The 20245-nt window shown below is 42.2% G+C and overlaps 1 protein-coding gene across 1 annotated transcript; it reads right to left on the bottom strand.

The window, feature by feature from the left end:
• Window positions 1–19073: 19073 nt before the first annotated feature.
• Window positions 19074–20032, bottom strand: LOC132519399 (ras-related protein Rab-5A-like). Its single transcript, XM_060147327.1, has one exon. It carries the CDS (start codon window positions 20030–20032, stop codon window positions 19385–19387), a length of 648 nt encoding a protein of 215 aa, XP_060003310.1. The 3' UTR covers window positions 19074–19384.
• Window positions 20033–20245: the final 213 nt, after the last annotated feature.

The raw sequence follows: 20245 nt of genomic DNA, 5'->3' as shown, positions 1-20245 counted from the left end.
GGGAGTAGGGAGATGCACCAGGAAAGGGAAGGCAGCGATACAGGGAGCACTGCTGAGCTGCTCGGCTCAGACCTCGGCGAAACAGTGTCTAGGCACCTCCACGTTGTCCCGCCTGAAGGGTGGGGAGGCAGGGTCCCCCTTCCGGTCCCGGAGCGCTAAGTGGCCGCGCACGGACGCCGGCCTCGCCTGCCCACACCTCCGCCCCCATCGTCCTTCCACGCAGTTCTCTTCGCTCACCCCCTGGGCGTGCCTTCTCTTCCCTGCCTGACTCCAAAACTCGCCATGTTTTTCCAACTCGTTCTATCTGCATAACCAGAGGGCGCGGATGCTCGGGTCCCGCCCCTAACCTATCCCTCAGGTTCCGAGGACAGCTTCTTCGCACGCCTGCGGCTCTGCCTGCGGGCTTCTCGGGCTGCAGGCTCCGCTGGCGCTCGCACCGGGAGCCACAGTGTCGGGAGCCAAAGCCCCTGGGAGCTGCCCTCCAGCAACGACGCGGGAGCCGATGGACAGTGCCCACCCCCCACCCCCGCCCCGGCGTCCTCGCCCCTCGAGTGGAATAACTCCGAAGCACGCTCTGCAGTTTTGCAGGGGTCTGAGCCGGGCTGATCAGGGCAGTAACTGCTCATCGGGGCCGCCTTCCCTTTCCCGGCCCACTTTCCCAACCTTTAACAGTCTTTCTTGGGATCGTCGCCCAGCGAAGCTGCTGGCACTTGAACCTTTGCCTCGGAGTCTGCTTCTGTGAGAACTCAACCTAGGACCCCAGGTAGTCAGGGGTCCTGATTAATCCTGACCTCTGGCATCCTCGAGAGCCTTCTCTACCCAGGTCACTTACCAGCCACTATGGACGGAACTGTCTAAATTCCATAGCGAGGTTGCTAAGATCCTCTCGATCAGACCCCAGCTTCACCTTTCCCCAATCCTTTCTCCACCCCACCCTCCTGCGTGACTCCCACATACCAGCTACCTGTCAGTTATGTGGGGCTCTTGGAATATATTCCAATCCTCAAGCCTCTGGCCCGGTGCCATGCTGGTCTCTCTGCCAGGCACGTCCTTTGCTACCGTTCATTTGTCTCCCTCCCACTTGGCTGCGAGGTTGCCGGCTTCCTTGGCCACCCCGACAAGCAAGCACCCAAGCTGGGTGACCTGTCCCTCTTCTGTGCTCCCAGACCACTCCGTCCTCATATTGCCTGTTTTCTTTCACTAGACTGTAAGCTCCAGCACGCAGGAACTCTATCTTATGTATCTCCAACTTCTCAAGCCTAGCACCATACCTAGGCAGAATAGGTTTTGAAAAACTGCTTGATGACTTAATGGGGGGGAAAAGTACTAAATGAACAAAGCTTTTAATTTTGAAAAGGGAATAAGACAATTCTTCCAATACAAGGTGGGATATGGTGAGAGTCATGAGGAAAGTCTAAACCACTTTGTGGGCAGCCAGTGTAGAGACAAGGCAGCCATGACTTCCTTGTAAAAGAGATGCACTTTGGCTTTGAAAGTCATCAAGGATGGTGATAGTTGGGCGCTGGAATTGAAGAGGAGGTGTTCTAGAGAGAGAGAACGGTGAGCACAAATGTCCTGAGGAATGATCCAGGCCAGCAGAGTGCAGAGCGCCCAGGAGAGCTTTTGGGGGGAGGCGGTGAGGAAGGGGCCGATGGCGGTGCTTCCTCTGACCATGTAGACACCATCACAAAACGTGTGATTTTACTTATTGTTTCACATACTGACCCTCCCCCGGCACTGCCATCTTTCCTTCCTTCCTTAGCTTCCTCTGTTAGTGGGTGAGGCTTCCTGTTAAGTTGTTCTGAGAACTGTGGTTTTCAGAGCTTCAGAGACCAGGAATGCCTGCCAGCAACATTACCACTGAAGATCCCCACTGAATTCCAAGAAATGATGCCTCACCCTGCTAACCTGGGCACTTCAGGGAGTGCCAGCCATCGAGGGGGATAAGCTGTTCTCCTCGCTGTGGGGTCCCCTCCTTGACAGAGTATTCAAGGGCACTCAGGAAGAGTCCTGCACCACTCCGCTTCTTGCCACAAAGCCAATTTGTAATGACCAGGATTCTTGCTATTTAAAGGAATCCTGCTGTGAATCATTTCCAGGACAGAGACTCTCTTGTGAAGTGGATCACCATTCTCTTCTATTTTTTAATTAATAATTTGAAAAACCTATATCAGGTAAATTTCCATTTTTCTAGAGTCCAGACGATATATGTATATATAAATAACTACACAGTAACAGAAAGACTATAAAGGACAGTCAATCAGCATTCATAATAATGACAAAATGCTACCAACTCCTAGGATGACTTCTGAAAATTTAACTACTGGTTAATAATTTCTTACCGACAGTTCCAAAAATCATTGGATAGCAAAAATTGACCCGAACTAATGAGAAGTTATTTATATTCATTTATCTCACTTAAAGTAAATATTCATGCCTTTTGCTTCAGATACGCGAATATATTTTATTACAGGGTGCTGCCCTAGACCCCGCTGGGGGCATTATATAATATATAGTTCATGAGAGTAAAAATATTCTCAATTCCGGAACACCTCTGGCCCAAAGGGTTCCAGATAAGGGATTATGAGCCTGAGCTCATGTAAATTGTATTCATCTTTATTTTAGTGTTAGTGAGAAATGGAATATTTCCTGCCATATCAGTAAACAAAGGATGTCACAGTCATCAGCAATTGCAGCCGGTGGTGAGCTGGTGAGCCCTGAGGGAACTCAGGAAGGAAAGAATACCTGCCATCTAGCAGCCATCAGATTGCAGCCACTCCCTACAGTGAGCCCTGAGGAAACTCAGGATGTGAAAACACAGGATACTGGCCCCAGATAGGTGAGGTGCATATCAAAGGACCGATTTCAGTGAGCCCAGACTCTTTCATCTTCCCATACATAGAAAAGCACTAAATTCCTTAACTTGGGATATCTGGTTTTCTTTAATTAACAATACTCCTTTGACATTCAGAATACCTGCCCTTTGTTGCAAAACTTCTATATAACCTGGCTTCCTCCCTCACCTCCTCCTAGCAGATGTCCTAGGGTTACTTGAGATGCTGCCTCCCGGGCTTGAAGTCCTAAAAACTCCTGCCAAATAAAACATAATTCTCAACTGTTAGGTTGTGAATATGTTTTTAGTTGACATTAGACATTTTTTAGGGTATTTCAACGTGGTGACGTTGAAGTGCTTGCTATTCCCTTTTCATTGCCTGCCGCGCTCCTGTCGCCTCCTGGATCCATACTTCACGCCCGGCTCTCTGTCCCAGGTGGTCACCCACATGGACGGCCTCATTCTGGCTGACCCTCTGGGTGGCCAGTGTCAGGCGCTGGCTGGAGAACCAGATGAGAGGGAAGTTGGGGTGTCTCCTCCCCACTGCACCCCGCTTCAGTGCCTGTTGCTGGCACTACCTGCCTCCCTCCCCATGTCAGCTCCTGCCAGGCAGCCCAATTCCCATTCACAGCTCCAACCACTAAATTCCTCCCTCCTTCAACTCTTAAGTTGTATCTGCTCCCCAATCTTGCAGGAGGTGGATGTACCCACCTCTGTGTTTGTTCTCTGTATCCTGCCCACACCTCGTAAGCGGCTCGTTTGTTAGAGTTTCTCCATTTGAACCATCTGGAGTGAACGCTGTTTCCTGCTGTACCCCAACCAATACGCTGACAAATCAGAGAGTCCCTGTAATGCCCTGTAAAATGCACTGAGCTTGAATCAAGAGGCTTGAGTTTCAGGATTGGCTGATTTGGGGCAAGTCACTTCACTCTTCTCCTCCTTAGTTTTCCTACCTTAAAAGGAGGCTGATATACCTATTTCAGAGTGTGCCTTGATAATAAAACAAATCAATGTATGTAGAAATGTCCAGAAAACTACAGAAATACTAAGAATTCGAGAACGCTTAGAAAACTAGAATATTCAATTATTCCGAATAGCCTATTCTCCCAAATCTTCTGGAGAAGAATGTTTGATTTGTGTCTTAGTCAGTTCAGGCTGCTATAACAAAAACGACATGGGTGGCTTAACCAGCAAACATCTTGGGACGTCCAATATCAAGTCTCAGGCAGACTTAGTGTCTGGTGAGGAGGCCCTTCCTGGTTTGCAGATGGAGATAGCCGTCTTCTCCTTGTATCCCCACCTGGTGGAAGAGAGATCCCATGTCTCCTCCTCTTTCCATAAAGGCATTAATCCCATCATGAGGGCCCCTCCCTCATGATCTCATCTTACTCCAACTATCCTCCAAGGCCCCACCACCTACTATCACCCCATTGGGGTTAGGGCTTCAAAATATAAATTTTGGGGGGACTCAAACATTTAGTTCATGACACTTTGTTAAAGCAAAGTATACCTATGCTGAGACCAGAGGTGACTAGAAAAAGGAAAGCCCCCAGCCTTCCCTCTCTCTTTCCTAGGTGTCCACCTTCTTTGCTGCCTGAACTTAATTTTTGTCATCCAACTTCAGTGAGTGTCTTAGCCAGAAGCTTGTGTGTTTTAACCTGACAGGGCTCAATCTACATTTTCTTTTCCATCTTCTGCCATTTTGTAATCGTTTGGGCTCCATTTTTATGATCTTCAATATTCTGTCCTGTTTTGAGGGCTTCTCTATCTGCTTTAAAGTCACATATTTCCGTAGAGTGTAAAGTAATAATTTTTAGTAAGGACTCTATCATTCACTGAAATTCTCTTCACTGCCTCAAGCCAACACTATCTCAGACAAGAATCTCCTGTGGATGGTTTTTATCAATAAGAAATTGTTGCTTTGGCTTTAGAAAAATCTAGATCAGTTTTCTTGTGTGGCCAAAATTCAACAGAAAGTTATTCTACTCTCTATTTTACTTTACTCATATAGACGTGGCCTAAAAATTTGATCTTTTCCAGTAGCTGGTCATTCCAACACTACATGGGTGTTCCCCATAAAAGGGAACAATCAACAAGATTAAGTTACTCTGAGTTCTTAATTGGTTTGCCAGAACTTCCTCTTCCTATCACGAAATGTAGCCTGAGCAGCACATTAAATTTTGCCTAATTCTGCCTGGAGCTTTAGCAAACAAGATGCGTTCTGGAAATAAAAGAGACTTCACATGTAAATGACCAGTTAATACTTTTAACCTCCCAATAACCCTTATTATTTATCTTTACCAAATCTACTGCCAAAACAGCTTTGAGAATTGTTCAAATTCGTTTGATCCCTGGAGTTTTGTTGTACCAAATATTTGCTAGAAATAAAGAGGACGTTCTTACAGGACTTGGCAATACTTTGAGATGCAAAGATTTTGATCATGCTAATTATGATAATTGTATTTAATTGCTGTGACTTGGTATAATTTTCCTTCTTGATAATTTATAATTATACTCAAAAAACAAACAAAAAACCAGAATTACTCTCTTTTAGGTAAGACATTGCATGACACCTCTGTAGTGTGTGTGGTAGCCCAAGTGGGGAAGCCCTACACATTCCTAGGTTCTGGGGCAGGAATGCATGTGACTTGCTGTACCCTGATCCCCCCATACCTGCTGTACCCCTCAGGGCCTACAGAGTAGATGAATGTTGCTATGTATGACTTAAACAGAAGTCCAGTTCAGCAGAGCTCTCCCCACGGGCCTTTTTTATCAAGGGTCAGCAAACTTTTTCTATAACGGCCAGGTAGTAAATATGGTAGGCTTTGAGGGCTATGCGGTCTCTGCTGCATCTTCTCAATTCTGCCGTTATAGTGTGAAAATAGTCAGAAATAATAGGCAAGCAAATGGGTATAGCTGTTTTCCAATAAAACTTTATTTACAAAAATAGATGTTCGGCTAGATTTGACCCAGGGGCTTGTAGCTTGCCATCCCCTGCTTTACTTTACCTCAGAGCATTTGCTATATTGTACTGTAATTTCCTGAAACTTGTCTGTCTCCTCCATAAACCCATGCACTTCTAATGCAGATTCTCCCCTGTTAAACATTTTCAAAAATAAAGACCAATTATTGGGCAACCCATCATAAAAATAATTGATTCAGGCAAGAGTTATCAGTGGATACTAAAACGAGTGAGAGAGTCTAATGAGAAACGATATTTACATAGTCTCTAAGTATCTCTCCACAACATAATTATTAATTACAAAGGAGAAAATAGTAGTTTTACAGCAGAGAAAGTGAGCAAAAACCCCCTCAATCAAGTGATCAAAGTTAAGATACCTTGTCATGGGGTAAATCAACACCATACGTCTCACTTCTGTGGGATTCCTGCCAAAAATAAATAATCCAAGTCCAGTTGTGAGAAAACATCAAAGAAACCCATACTGAGGGACATTCTGTACAATATTTGGACTATACTCTTCTAAATATCAGTGCCACGAAAGACAAAGACTGAGGACTGGTCCAGATTGAAGACTCGAAAAGAAACATGACAAGTGAAGGCAACATATGATCCAGGATTTTCTTTTTATAAAGAAAAATCGGGCATTATTGGGAAGAGTGACAAAATCTGAAAAAGGTCTGCAGATTGAATAGTACTTTGCATCAAAATTGATTTCCAGATTTTGATAATTGTACAGTGGTTATGTCTTTGATTTTTGTAACTACACACTGAAGTATTTACAGGTAAAAGGGCATCACAGCTGCATCTAGAGTGACCAGTTGTCCCAGTTTGCCTGGTACTGAAGGAGCTCTCAGATGTAGGACTTTTAATATTAAAATCAGCAAAGGCCCAGGCAAGCTGGGAGGATTTGGTCACCCCAGCTGCAATTGACCCTCAGAAGGTTCAGAACAAAAATGTGTATGTGTGTGTGTCTTGGTGTCTGGTTGTGTCTATGTGTATGTGTTTGTGTGTATGTACATATGTAAGACAAATGTGGTAAATGTTAACATTTGGGGGATGTGAGTGAAGAACCTTTGTACTATTCTTGCCACTTTTCTATGTCTGAAATTATAGCAAAATAAAAAAGTTGAAAGGAAATAAAGTCCAACTCAGTTTGAAGAAATGTCCTCCTCGGTAGATTCAAATGTGTCTTTCGTGTCATAGTAATAAGTACAGTGGCCCAACATAGAAACCACAGTGATCTGAGTCTCTGGGTTGTGGGGTGTTACTCAAAGAGTGGCCCCCTTGATTTCAGGGGAGGGGAAGCCCTGCAGCATCCCAGCTGGATCACTGGAAGCCCGTGTTAGATACCATGATTTTAGACCCAAGGGTTAGAGGTGAGTCGGAAAATAACTGAAAGTCAGTTATTGTTTCATCATCGATTCTATGCTGAGCACAATGTTACGGACTTTCTTTCAGGTACACTCTCTCAGTCTGCAGAACAGCCTTGGGGGAGACTGTTAGAAACCTCGTTCTACAGATGAAGGGAACTTGATTAATGGAACACAGCTACAAGTGGCCAAGGAGGGATCCAAAATCAGGTCCAAATAATGGAAGACAACACAAATGCCTAACAGTGGGGGTGGGAGAAGGGGGGTGGCAGTTAAACACTGTATGCTGATCCCTACTGGGGAATAGGAAGTGGCTGTTTAAAAATATGGGTTATTGCTGCATATACTGATACAGTGTTATTGAGTCAAACTAGCCCGGCCACATTCACTTTGTGTTACATGAATCCCTTTGTGCAGGCAGGTATGTGTTTAATCTGCATGTGTGTGTGTGTGTGTGTGTTTGTGTAAAACTATATGTACACACGCACATTTTGTGTTAATAGAAAGGTCAAGGACAATCGACTTCTCAAATTTTAGAGTCGGTAAGAACCGCCTGATGAACTTGTTAAAATGTATGTAGCAGCACGCTCTGCTTCTACTAAAGAGGTGGGGACCCACGAATCTGCATTTCCAACAAGCTCCTAGAATCTGGAAGGCCTCCAATCTAGCAGTTTCCAATGGTTTCACCTAGAGAGTAAGAATTTTTATTGTTTACTTTTAAAAATATTGTATTGTGTGACTATCTTTAAACAGGCATATACCACTTTTATACTTTTAAAATTTATTTTTCACCCCTGCCGGGATGCCAGTCCTCTTATCAAACCCCACGGCCACCTGACAGCTACTGGACTCAAGACCAGCCCGTTACTGGCAGCTGAGACCCAGGCCCCAGGAGAAGCAGAGAGCTGTGAGGCCATCCTGTAAAAGTGAGTCTTTCCAGATGCCACGCTTAAGGTAAGCCCAGAGGCTAGCTCATATGTAGAAAACTCATCTGAGCTTCTGGAAACAGCAGCTGTGGCATCTCCGAAGAAATGGATGCCAGGGAGGCCAACGCCCAACAAAGGCAGGCTGTGACCTCCCAGGGCAGCTGCTGGGAACGAGGATAAAAGAAATTCCCAGCGACTAACTGGTTCCTAGAAGAAAAGAGTAACTAGATTTTTTTTCTTTAGTGTTTGTGAGCAACTTGTTCTAAACTTGGGCATCTGTATTCTCTCCCAGTGTAGCCGCCCGCGAGGTTCTAGGAACCAGAGATGGTGCATGGAGATCGAGGTGCCTGGGATGGAATCTCTGTCACTGAGAATGACTGGGATGGAAGAGGTGTTGGGTCTTCTGGGTCACCTATTCCTGCTCTGTTTTGCTTCTATTTACCCTGAACAGAGTAGGGAATACTGGAGAGAGGAGGGAAGCACCCACACAGAGAAAAAGGACAAATATAAAGTCTAAATGGATCCAACGTCTTATCATTTCTCATAATTTCCATCACACACACACTGGTCCAAGCCGCCCACGTCTCTCATCTAGATGACTGTGAGAGCCATAGACTTGGCCATAGCAACAGCAAAACTCATGATCGCCCTGCTTCTGCTTTAGTCACTTTCAGTCTGTGCTCAACACTGCAGCCATGGTCATCTTGTCAATACTATGTAAATCAGATTGTGGCACACTGTTGCCTCCAGTGGCTTCCCATCTCACTCAGAATAAAGTCTAAACTCCTTACGATGACTCATGAGGCCCTTCCCAGTCTGGTACTCAGATGCCTCTCTGACCCTATCAACTACTAGTCCCTGCCTTAATTACTTCTCTGTAACTGTGCTGACCTTCTGCTCTTCCTCAAGCTACCCAAACATTTCATGCCTCTGGGCACCTGTGCTTGCCCCTCCCTCAGCCTGGAATGCTTTTCCTTCCTGCCTGACTTTCTTCTTCACCCATTTCAGCTCTTTGCTCAGATAACCCCTTCCCAATGAGGTCTTCTCTTGCCACTATGTCTATCTAGAACTGCAACCTTCAGTGCACTTCCTCTGCTTTACTTTCTCCTTAGCACTTACTGCCACCGAACATATTATACCTTTAACTTATGTGGTGATAGTCTTTGGCCCCATTAGACTGAAAGTTCCATCAGTACAGGGACTTGTTTTCATGGCTGTATTCTGAGAGCCCAGAACATCTCCTGGAATATAGTAGAATATAGCACATAAACGTCTGTTGACTGGTTACTGAACGGACAGGAATCACTCTACTCAGGCTTTCGTATGCCCTGACCCTCGGCTGAATTTGGTGTAGGGATGCATGGGTCCTAACGTGATGCATGGAAAGAGGACCTTTGGACTTAAGCATGCATGTGACTAAATACTCAGCAGCTTCAGACTGTCCGAAAGGTCTTCAAGTCCTAGCCACCCTTACTCTTGAAGATCCCACATCTTGGAAAATCCTTACATCTTAGAAAATCTATTTAAACACACCTACCTTTCACATTAAACATAATTTTAGCTTAACTTTTTTTAAAGGACTGTTATAATTTTGCTTTTGAAATCATTTGGCAATGAGTGACAAAGTTAATTTACAACCGGCTCTGACTTTCAGCAGTCATGCTCTTGGGATTTCTTTTGAAGTGAAACCAAATCTAACTTCCAAATAGTCTCCAAATGTAATGAAATTTTTCTGAATAATCAATTCAACAGTTAATAAAATGGGGATAATGCTGTGCTTTGTGGGCATTTATGTAAGCACCTGTGAATTCGGGTTTTGCAATGCTCCTTGTGTGTATGAGAACCGATCATTGTTTTCTTACTCAGGGACTCAGCCATGTTTATGGGCCCCTGGAATCTCATTGCACCAGATCTTGGACCTAGAAAATCCAATGGATAAAATAGTCATGGCAGAAGTCAGAGATTAGAAAATGGAAGTGTCCCTTTACTGCCTGATAATGTAAGTCCTTGGCAATGAGAGATGTTCCATGAGTGTGGTGCGGAGCCCGGAACTGTGGCGGGACTCGCTGTGGTTGGGCTATGAGTTTCTGTCCTAGGCTGCCGGCATGAATGAGCTGGGTACCCATTCTTGATGTGTGGTAGACCTCTGGTGGTCAGGCATACCACTCCCCTTCGTGACCTTCATCATCTCATAGGCCCTAGTGAAGGAAATGTTTTCACTGACATTTTATGACACTTTTGCAGAATTCCATTGACTCATGTGAGACAAGATGGGGGATTTTCCTGCAGCAGTTGCCACCTGGGAAAACAGATCCGTTAGTCATATCATACGCCAAGCCCCGCTGCTGTCTATGCAGAGCATTTTTAATCATGTAACTTTCAAAGCTGTCCCTCAGCTACAATGACATTAGCCTGGGTGAATTTCTTCCCCAACTTAAGCTGTCAGTGGCTGAGCTTTTCTTGCTGCTCTCTCTGGCAGAGGCACATATATTTATCACAGAAGAGCCTCGCTCTGAAAGGACCCATGCAAGCTTCCTTCTGGAGCTGAAAAGAAAACATCTCATTCCTAGCCTGTGCCATCCACTGAAAACCTTTCCAAACCCAAAGCTAGTGACTGTCCTAGGGGACAGATGTCATCCAAAGCAGGCATGGATCATTTTGCTTGTTTTTCTTGCTAACCCTGCACGACTTTGAACCCACTCTGTAAATAGAAGAGACAGGAGCACAAAACTCCTTACACTTCCTGCTTTCCTCCCAGTGTGCTGACATTTCAAAGCCCCATATGTTTCCCTAAACAAAGTTTCATGAAAATATGTATTCAATAATAATACAATGTTTTTTAGGTTATTACAACCCAAGAGGAGTGACACTGCCTGCCTGTGGCTGTGTAGGGCAGTTTACAGGGTGCTCTGATGGCCTCTACCTCTCTTGGTAAACAGGAGGCATGTTGGAAAGGCTTAAAATGGAGATATGGTTGAAGACCAGTGATATGCGTATGCTTCTTCATTTAGCCATGTAAGGTAGCAATATTCTGCAACTAAGCCGCAGGCAAGATATAGTTTTAATAAATATTTCCTGTTTAGAAATGGACATCTAGACAGTGTTTAAACACATCAGACTTCTCAAGAGTTGTTATAGACATTTGCTAGTCACCCCTCCAGCATGAATTCTTCCCTTTCCCATGTTGACATTCCTTGGGAATACACACCTCTTCCACCCTCACTGGTGGTCCAGATGGGATTGACCTTGGCCCCAGCTTCAGGAATGAACTATAATTGGCTCAAGCCAATCAATGTATCCCATTCCTCAGGCCATATGGATTGGTCGGGGATGAGTTCATGATTCAATTTAGGCCAATGATTCATAGCGATAAACACCTACATTAAGAAAAAAGAAAGAGCGCAAATAAACAACCAAACTTTACAACTCAAGGTACTAGAAAAAGGAGAACAAACTAAGTCCAAGTTAGTAGGAAAAGGGAAATAACAAAGATCAGAGCAGAAATTTTCAATGAAAAAGAGACTAAAAAGGCAATAGAAAAAAAGACAATAGAAAACATCAATGAAACTGAGCTGTTTTTTTGAAAAGATAAACAAAATAGACAAACCTTTAACTAGACTTACAAGAAAAAAAGAGGGAGGACTCAAATAAAATTCGACGTGAAGGAGGATTCCAATAAAAATTAAAAATTTTTAAATTAAAAAAAATGTGAAAGAGGATACATTACAAGTAATACCACAGAAATACAAAGGATTATAACAGACTACTGTGAATAATCATATGCCAACAAATTGGACAACCTAGAAGAAATGGATAAATTCCTTAAGCATAAAACCCACCAAAGGTGAATCATGAAGTAATAGAAAATCTGAACAGACTGATTACTAGTAAGGAGCTTGAATCAGTAATCAAAGACTCCACAACAAAAAAAGTCCAGGACCAAATGACTTCATTGGTGAATTCTACCAAACATTTAGAGAAGAATGAATACTAATCCTTCTCAAACTCTTTCCATTTGGGCCAGTGAGAGAGGTGACAATCACAGGACTTGCTTGAAAAATACTAAAAGAGATTCTTTGTCCCTAGATCACACCTGGTGGGTGGTGAGGATGAGCAATTTGCTACCCTGGAGAGAGAGCCCAGAGTTGCCAGGAGCCTTTGTGTAGAATCTGGAGCTGAAACTGTCACCACTGGAGACACTGGAAGAGCCAGATCCTTGGGTAGCTTAGCCTTACTGAAGCCAGCCCAGATTTTTCAGTTATGTAAACCAATAAATTCTCTTTGTTGTTTAATCCAAATCTAAGTGAATTCTCTGTCACTTGCAACCACAAGAAATCTAAATGATTCAAGGCTGCTAATGCTACTCCTAGCCATGTCTAGCCAACCTCTAAAGAAACTGCAATCTTGTGGTGAATGTGTCTTTGTTTTTGTGGCTTTTACCTCACCACGTATTCCACTCTTCTTTTTTCACATGGAACCAACCCCACTGTCTCTTAGGGAAAACACCTTCCCCAACTCTCACTCCAGCCATCCTAGCTAACCACACCTCCTGGCTCCAGCACTGGGCATGTGACCCAGGCATAACCAATCACGGCATTCCATTCACAGAGCTGATAGGATCACAGATGGGTACACTATCCTCAGACGGCCAATGAAAATAAGATTCAGGACTTTTAAGTCTTATTGAAAAGGCAATTGGTGGATTTGCTGAGAGAGGAGGATATAAATAGATTTGTGAACACGTGTACCACCACATGGAGAGAACATTCCTAAAAACGAAGCAATAGAAAGAAAAGAAAGACAAGAGATAAAGAGATGATGAGAGGTCTGAGACCTGGTCCAACCATGCCTGGGGCATGTTCAGGAATAACTTCCTTCTTGTTAAGACAATTTGAACTGGGTTTTCTGTCACTCAAAGTTTAGCATCTTGATTAATATAGACCTGAAATTTTTTCCACATTAAAATAAATATTTTTATTTATTATAATATGCTTATTTTCCCCTAGTACAAAAGTAATACATGATTAATGAAGAAAATCTGGAAAACACAAAGAAAATATAGCAAAATTTACTTTTAGTACTACAACTCTGATGTTATGACTGCTAACCTCTTAGTGTATGTTCTTTGAGTCTTTTTCATGTGCATATTTATGGACGTCTACAATATAATTTCCAAATTATGCAGGCGCATTGTAATTTCTTTAATTTCTCCTTTTTAACAAATGAAGTCATTTTCTTTCCTTCTTTCTTTTCTTTTTCTTTCTTTTTCCTATTATTTACTATTTACTAGCATGAACATCTGTTTTGGTAAATCTTTGCTCACATCCATGTCCATTTCCTTAGAAAAAAATTGAATTGCCATATGCATAATAAATTTCTCATGAGGTTGCTCCCAAGTTTTTATTATAAATAATGTTTAAATAAACACATTTATGCATTCTTTTGTATAGAATTAATTCCTAAAAGTGGAATGGCCAGGTAGAGGGCATGCTTGTTGAAGGTTTTTAAAAATTTTTTTTAATTTATTTTATTTATTTCTTTTTGGCTATGTTGGGTGTTTGTTACTGTGCGGGCTTTCTCTAGTTGTGGAGAGCTGGGGCTAATCTTTGTTGCAGTGTGTGTGCTTCTCATTGCAGTGGCTTCTCTTTCTGCAGAGCATGGGCTATAGGAGTGCGGGCTTCAGTAGTTGTGGCATGCGGGCTCAGTAGTTGTGGTGCATGGGCTTAGTTGCTCCGTAGCATGTGGGATCTTCCTGGACCAGGGATCAAACCCGTGTTCCCTGCATTGGCAGGCAGATTCTTAACGACTGCACCACCAGGGAAGTCACCTTGTTGAAGGTTTTTGATACTCTGTCAAACTGCCCTGTGGAAGGTCATTTGACCCTGAACCTCTGCTGCTCCTCCCCATGATCACACACACTGCGTGTTACTATTACCACATTACTATCAAGATGAACATTTTCTTCATACGTCGTTTGGCTATTTGTATTGATTTTTTTTAACTTTTTATTTTATATTGGAGTATAGTTGATTAACAATGTTGTGTTAGTTTTGGGTGTACAGCAAAGTGATTCATGTATAACTGAGCAGAGTTTCCTGTGCTATACAGTAGGTTCTTGTTGGTTATCCATTTTAAATATAGCAGTGTGTACATGTCAGTCCCAAACTCCTAATCTATTCCTCGCCACCAACCCTTCCCACCCTGGTAATTATAAGTTCGCTCTCTAAGTCTGAGAGTATGTTTGTTTTGTAAATAAGTTCATGTATTGATGTTCATGTATTGACTTGCCTCTTCAAAACCCAAAATTTGGAATTCTTTTACTTTTCTTTCAGGAGTGATGGGTAGATAAGGCAACACCTCATTTTCAGTTATTTTAGTTATTTTTCCAATGACATTTTCTGTAGGTGAGAGAAACAAAAACAAAAAAACAAAAAACAAAAAACCCTTTAGGCTCTAATGGATGTATTTTGGTTAGACACACTCATTGCCCATGGCTTCAAATTTTTGCTGACAATTTTCAGTATCACTGACCTGCCATGAGTTAAGTACAATGACTTGAGAATTACTATTTTCTAGTCACACTACTTACGTAAAAGAGATTTAGAGCCAGACTTTCTGGGTTCAAATCCTAGCCCTCTTACTTAGTGATTTTGTGACATTGCTCAAAATCTTTGTGCCACATTTTCCTTATCTATAAAACCAGGATAAAACTACCTACTTCATAAGATTGTTATATCATTAAGGTAAGATGAGTAAAGTACTTGTAACAAAGCTTCCTGGTACAAGTTCAGCCATCAATAGCATTAACTATTAGTAATGGAATATAAAATAGCTAAACCATATTGAATGTTCACTGAGATACAAAAGACAAAAACATCCCACTTGATCTTCATCAACTCTCTGAATCAACTTCTTTTGTTATGTTCATTTTATAAATGAACTAAGATACAGAGGGGTTAACTAACTTAGCCAAAATCTCCTTGTTAATATGTGGAACTGGGACTAAAGTCCATCTATATTGCCTCTGGAAGAATATAGAGGAGAGATTGTTCACATTTAAAAATTGTTTTTTTTTTATTTTAACATCTTTTTTGGACTATAACTGCTTTATGTTGTATTAGTTTCTGCTGTATAACAAATATCCCCTCCCTCTTGCATCTCCCTCCCACCCTCCCTATCCCACCCCTCTAGGTGGTCACAAAGCACTGAGCTGATCTCCCTGTGCTATGCAGCTGCTTCCCACTAGCTATCTATTTTACATTTGTTAGTGTATATATGTCAGTGCTACTCTCTCACTTTGTCCCAGCTTACCCTTCCCCCTTCCCATGTCCTCAAGTCCATTCTCTACGTCTGTGTCTTTATTCCTGTCCTGCCTCTAGGTTCATGAGAACCATTTTTGTTTTAGAATCCATATATATGTGTTAGCATACGGTATTTGTTTTCTCTTTCTAACTTACTTTATCTGCATGACAGACTCTAGGTCCATCCACCTCACTACAAATAACTCAGTTTCGTTTCTTTTTATGGCTGAGTAATATTCCATTGTACATATGTGCCACATCTTCTTTATCCATTCATCTGTCGATGGACACTTAGGTTGCTTCCATCTCCTGGCTATTGTAAATAGAGCTGTAATGAACATTGTGGTACATGACTCTTTTTGAATTATAGTTTTCTCTGGGTATATGCCCAGTAGTGGGATTGCTGGGTCATATGGTAGTTCTATTTTTAGTTTTTTAAGGAACCTCCATACTGTTCTCCATAGTGGCTATATTAATTTATATTCCCACCAACAGTGCAAGAGGGTTCCCTTTTCTCCACACCCTCTCCAGCATTTATTGTTTGTAGATCTTTTGATGATGGCCATTCTGACCAGCGTGAGGTGATACCTCATTGTGGTTTTGATTTGCATTTCTCTAGTGATTAGTGATGTTGAGCATCTTTTCATGTATTTGAAGGCCATAATTTTGTTTAAAAAGTTTAATTGAATTCCCACTGTAGGTAGAACTTCACATTCTGTCTCCTACCACAAATCTAGCATTAGAGCATTTTTACCCAGCAACCTAATACATATTTAATGATGACAAGTATCACAAAAGGCAGGATATGTATATATATTTTTTCGGTACGGGGGCCTCTCACTGTTGTGGCCTCTCCCGTTGCGGAGCACAGGCTCCGGATGCGCAGGCTCAGCGGCCATGGCTCACGGGCCCAGCCTCTCCGCGGCATGTGGGATCCTCCCGGACCGGCCGGCAGGAGGACTCTCAACCACTGCGCCACCAGGTAAGCCCAAGGCAAGATATATTTACTTATTTATTTATTTGCGGTATGCAGGCCTCTCACCATTGTGGCCTCTCCCGTTGCGGAGCACAGGCTCCGGACGCGCAGGCCCAGCAGCCACGGCTCACGGGCCCAGCCGCTCCCGGCATGTGGGATCCTCCCGGACTGGGGCACGAACCTGTGTCCCCTGCATCGGCAGGCGGACTCTAAACCACTGCGCCACCAGGGAAGCCCTCAAGGCAGGATATTTTTAAACAATTTAAAGTTGATATATATATCAGTTCCCTTACTGTCTGGTTATAGTAGATGAACATTTTTTAGAAAAAAATATATGAATGACATTACTACTAACCATGTATAAATGCTTAACAGACTCTCCTTATTAAGGTAGCAGGGCTGTTACAATCCTAAACACTTCTTGTGGCTCTTCAATATACCTTTGGGTGTCATTGTTTTAATTGATGTCCACATGTATTTTGTTAGTTTGGATTTAAATAGATATTCAAGCACCCTAACCACAAGTCCAATAAAGCTTGGCCCAATGACAGTTCAAGGATTATAACCCTGTTGGTAGGCAGAAAAGACGGTGCTGCTTTTCCTTAATAAAGATTAGTGCTCCGATGTTGGGTAGATGTTTATATTGGTTCAGGGTGTGGGTGGTGACGTAGATTGAGAGGACAGAGCAAAGAAAGTGGAGAGTAAAGTGTTATTAGCAATAAAAGATAAACACTTCCGGAGAAATAATAATACTTTTGAAATAGGAATGAACCTCCCAGTCAGGCAGTTCAACCCCCTACTGCGAGGTGGAATCAGGCAAGTCTCTCCCCTAAACTGGTTACATAATATTTCTTTTTCCCCTTAGGAGGTTTCACAACCTCTTTTATAAACTGTTAATGTGCTTATTCAATCGTATCATGGGGAAAGGTAACTAATTTTTAACTTTAACCAGGAATGGCTTGACCTTCCCATGCTAAGTCTGGTGAACAAATGCAGGCTGCTGTTCCATAACCTTTCTTTGACTCATCACAAATTCCATCACAATAAATGATAAATACAAAGATTGAAAACGCTTTGTTTTCCCTTTCACTTGATTGAAATACTCAGCTTTAAATGTATTGCTATTTAAATGATCTCTCATCTTAGTCACCAAATCCATCATTTGGATCAAAAACATTAGGCTGGCACCCACCTACCCAGCCCTAAATCCAAGCAAATGCTTTCGAGGAAGGGACCATTTCACTGGGCTTTGAGATGGATAGAGGCCATTCAACAAATCCATATCGAAGATTCTTAAAACAAAGAACTTTGAAATGGTTCATCCAAGAACGAGTTTGGCAGATGTTTTGATTCCTATATGTTTAAAGGGTGGGATGGAAATTGCCCAGCGCTGCAAGTCCGAATACCTCAGCTCTGGCTCTCATTGTGTGCTGTCCCAGGAGAAATGTCAAGTACTCTGAGCCTCAGTCTCCTCTTCTCTAAAATAAGCTTGTCAGAGGATCCATGGGCTACATGTGTGAACACAAGGGATGCCCGTTATGATTATTACTTCTGGGTAGACCTAATGTACGTCACCTGGGGAAATTAACGTCAGCCTCCAAGGCTGTAGCTTCAACTGCCTTAAATGGAAGGACCTGACCTGTGAACCCTAACTTGGTTTATTTCTTCTAATTAAAAATTTTTTTTTGTTTTTTATACCACTGTATCCCAACCTGAGTACCTCAATATAAAACTAAACCCTGGTGAAATGTTTTCCTTACTAATTTTGAATTTCTGTGAATGTACAAGTTCTGCTAGCAGTTCAACACTTAAATAGATTAAATCATCTCTGACACATGGTAGATTTCATATAATGAAAATACCTAAAACAATTAGTGCAAATATACTGACCTGATCAAAATAAAATGAACTTTGGAAAACAAGGCTGCAAGATTGTTACTAACATATCCAATACTTATGTTACAAATTACTGGTACATTGTTTATTATGGTTCTAGCCAGGTAGGAACAATTGAAGTCCCTTCCTTTCAAAGGAGGAGAGAAGGAAAAAAGTAGCTGTTTTAGTAACTGTACATTTGGTATACTTTTAAGCAACTCTTAAATATTATAGAAAAGTAATAAACATATATGGAGACTGCAATGCAGTACCCTATTTACAGTACAGCTGAAGATCGAATTTAAAATAATCAAGTTTGAATGTACATAATTGTTAGTGCGTTGACTATGTTTATGTCCAAAGGGCACAAAAGCCCCCTCCCTACTCCCAAACAACAAAAGCTATGTAATGGCCAGCAGTGATTAAACAGAAATCACAGACACCTGGTTTGTTTCACTTTTGTTGAAGAACTTACATGTTTGAAGGGAACACTATCCTTTAAGATGCATTTTATTAGTTTTCATGCTCCTAAAATAAGACGGGGTTACATTTGATTTTTTTTTTTACCCCATTTAAAAAATAACAGGACTAGCTATAATTTAGATGCCACTAATGTTCATTTTTTCCCCCTTGAGGATGTGGGACTGTTTCCTGGTGGCTAATTTGTTAAAATGTGGAATGTATACTTTAAATAAGGATACTAAGAGAAATTACAGGTTGCCTGAATATGGTAGCTAAGCATAAATATCTTTAGAACCTCCTTCCAAAGAAAGAATTTTTTTGGAAAAGTCCAAATGAGTAAGTTCCAAATCTTTTTCACAGAACTGGCTGGTTAACTGTGGGTTCAGAATCATTTGTTTATATCACTGGTGAAGAGAAATGAGTCCCGCTAACCTTCCAAGGAAACAAGGGTACACCCAGCTCTCATTTCCCCCTTCCACTGCTAAAACATTAGTCAGAGGGTCACATGTATGTTATTAAAAATTAAGTTCAAAACACTTAAAATAATTCTGTATTAGAAACTTGCCTATTGTAAGTCTCTTCTTTTTGGAAGTCATACTGGGCTGGTTAAATGCTCCAATTCCACTGTTATTAACAATTAGGAAGCAGAAGAACATTCCAGTTAGTTTAAACTGGAGGTTTAGTTACTACAGCACTGACTCCTGGTTGGCTGCGTGGGTTCAGTAAGGTCTACTCCTCTTCCTCTGGCAGAATGTGCTCCTGGATTCTGTGGTTCATTCTTTGGCAACTTTTTAGCTATTGCCATGAATATTTCATTTACAATCATTGATGTTTTAGCTGATTTCTCCAGAAATAATAAACTGTTGTCATCTGCATAGGACTGTGCTTCCTGGAAATTGACAGCTGTTTTATTGGCGAGGTCAGCCTTGTTTCCTGATAAAGCTATTACAATGTTAGGACTGGCTTGCCTCTGAAGTTCTGTAACCCAGTTTTTGGCTCTGACAAAGGACTCCTCGTTGGTGACATCATATACAAATATGGCTGCTTGCGCTCGTCTGTAGTACATGGGTGCTAGGCTATGGTATTTTTCTTCACCAGCTGTATCCCACCTTTCAAACTTTACTGTTGTGTCATCAAGACACACAGTGTGGGCTAGAAAAGCAGCCCCCGTGGTACTCTCTTGAAATTCATGAAAGTGGCCCTTCACAAAACAAAGCACTAGGCTCGATTTGACAAAAGCAGACTCTCCCAGAAGTACTAGTTTGAACTGACATGTTTTATTTCCAGTATTTGGCCTGTTAGGTCTTGTTGCTCCTCGATTAGCCATGTCCAAATTTGAAAGAAGTCTCTAATTTCAGTCTCTTAAATGAACTTCCAGGATGCAAGGTGTCAGTTGTTTTCTTTCCGGAGGTAAAGAAACCTGAGACCGCAGCGCCTGGGGCCGCGGCTCCGCAGCTTCGGGCTGCAGGTCCCGGGCGGAGCCTGAGAGGCTAAGGCTGAGGCTCCCTAACTTGGTTTAAAATAGACTCCTTCTGGCAGT

The sequence above is a fragment of the Lagenorhynchus albirostris genome, chromosome 4, assembly GCF_949774975.1.
Source record: "Lagenorhynchus albirostris chromosome 4, mLagAlb1.1, whole genome shotgun sequence".
Classification (NCBI taxonomy): Eukaryota; Metazoa; Chordata; class Mammalia; order Artiodactyla; family Delphinidae; genus Lagenorhynchus; species Lagenorhynchus albirostris.
The sequence above is the reverse complement of the archived record's forward strand: the minus strand, read 5'-3'. Positions and strand labels throughout refer to the sequence as shown.

Bases quoted from the DNA above. Each gene is read 5' to 3' on its own strand.
- LOC132519399 (XM_060147327.1), bottom strand. From the start codon at position 20,032: ATGGCTAATCGAGGAGCAACAAGACCTAACAGGCCAAATACTGGAAAT.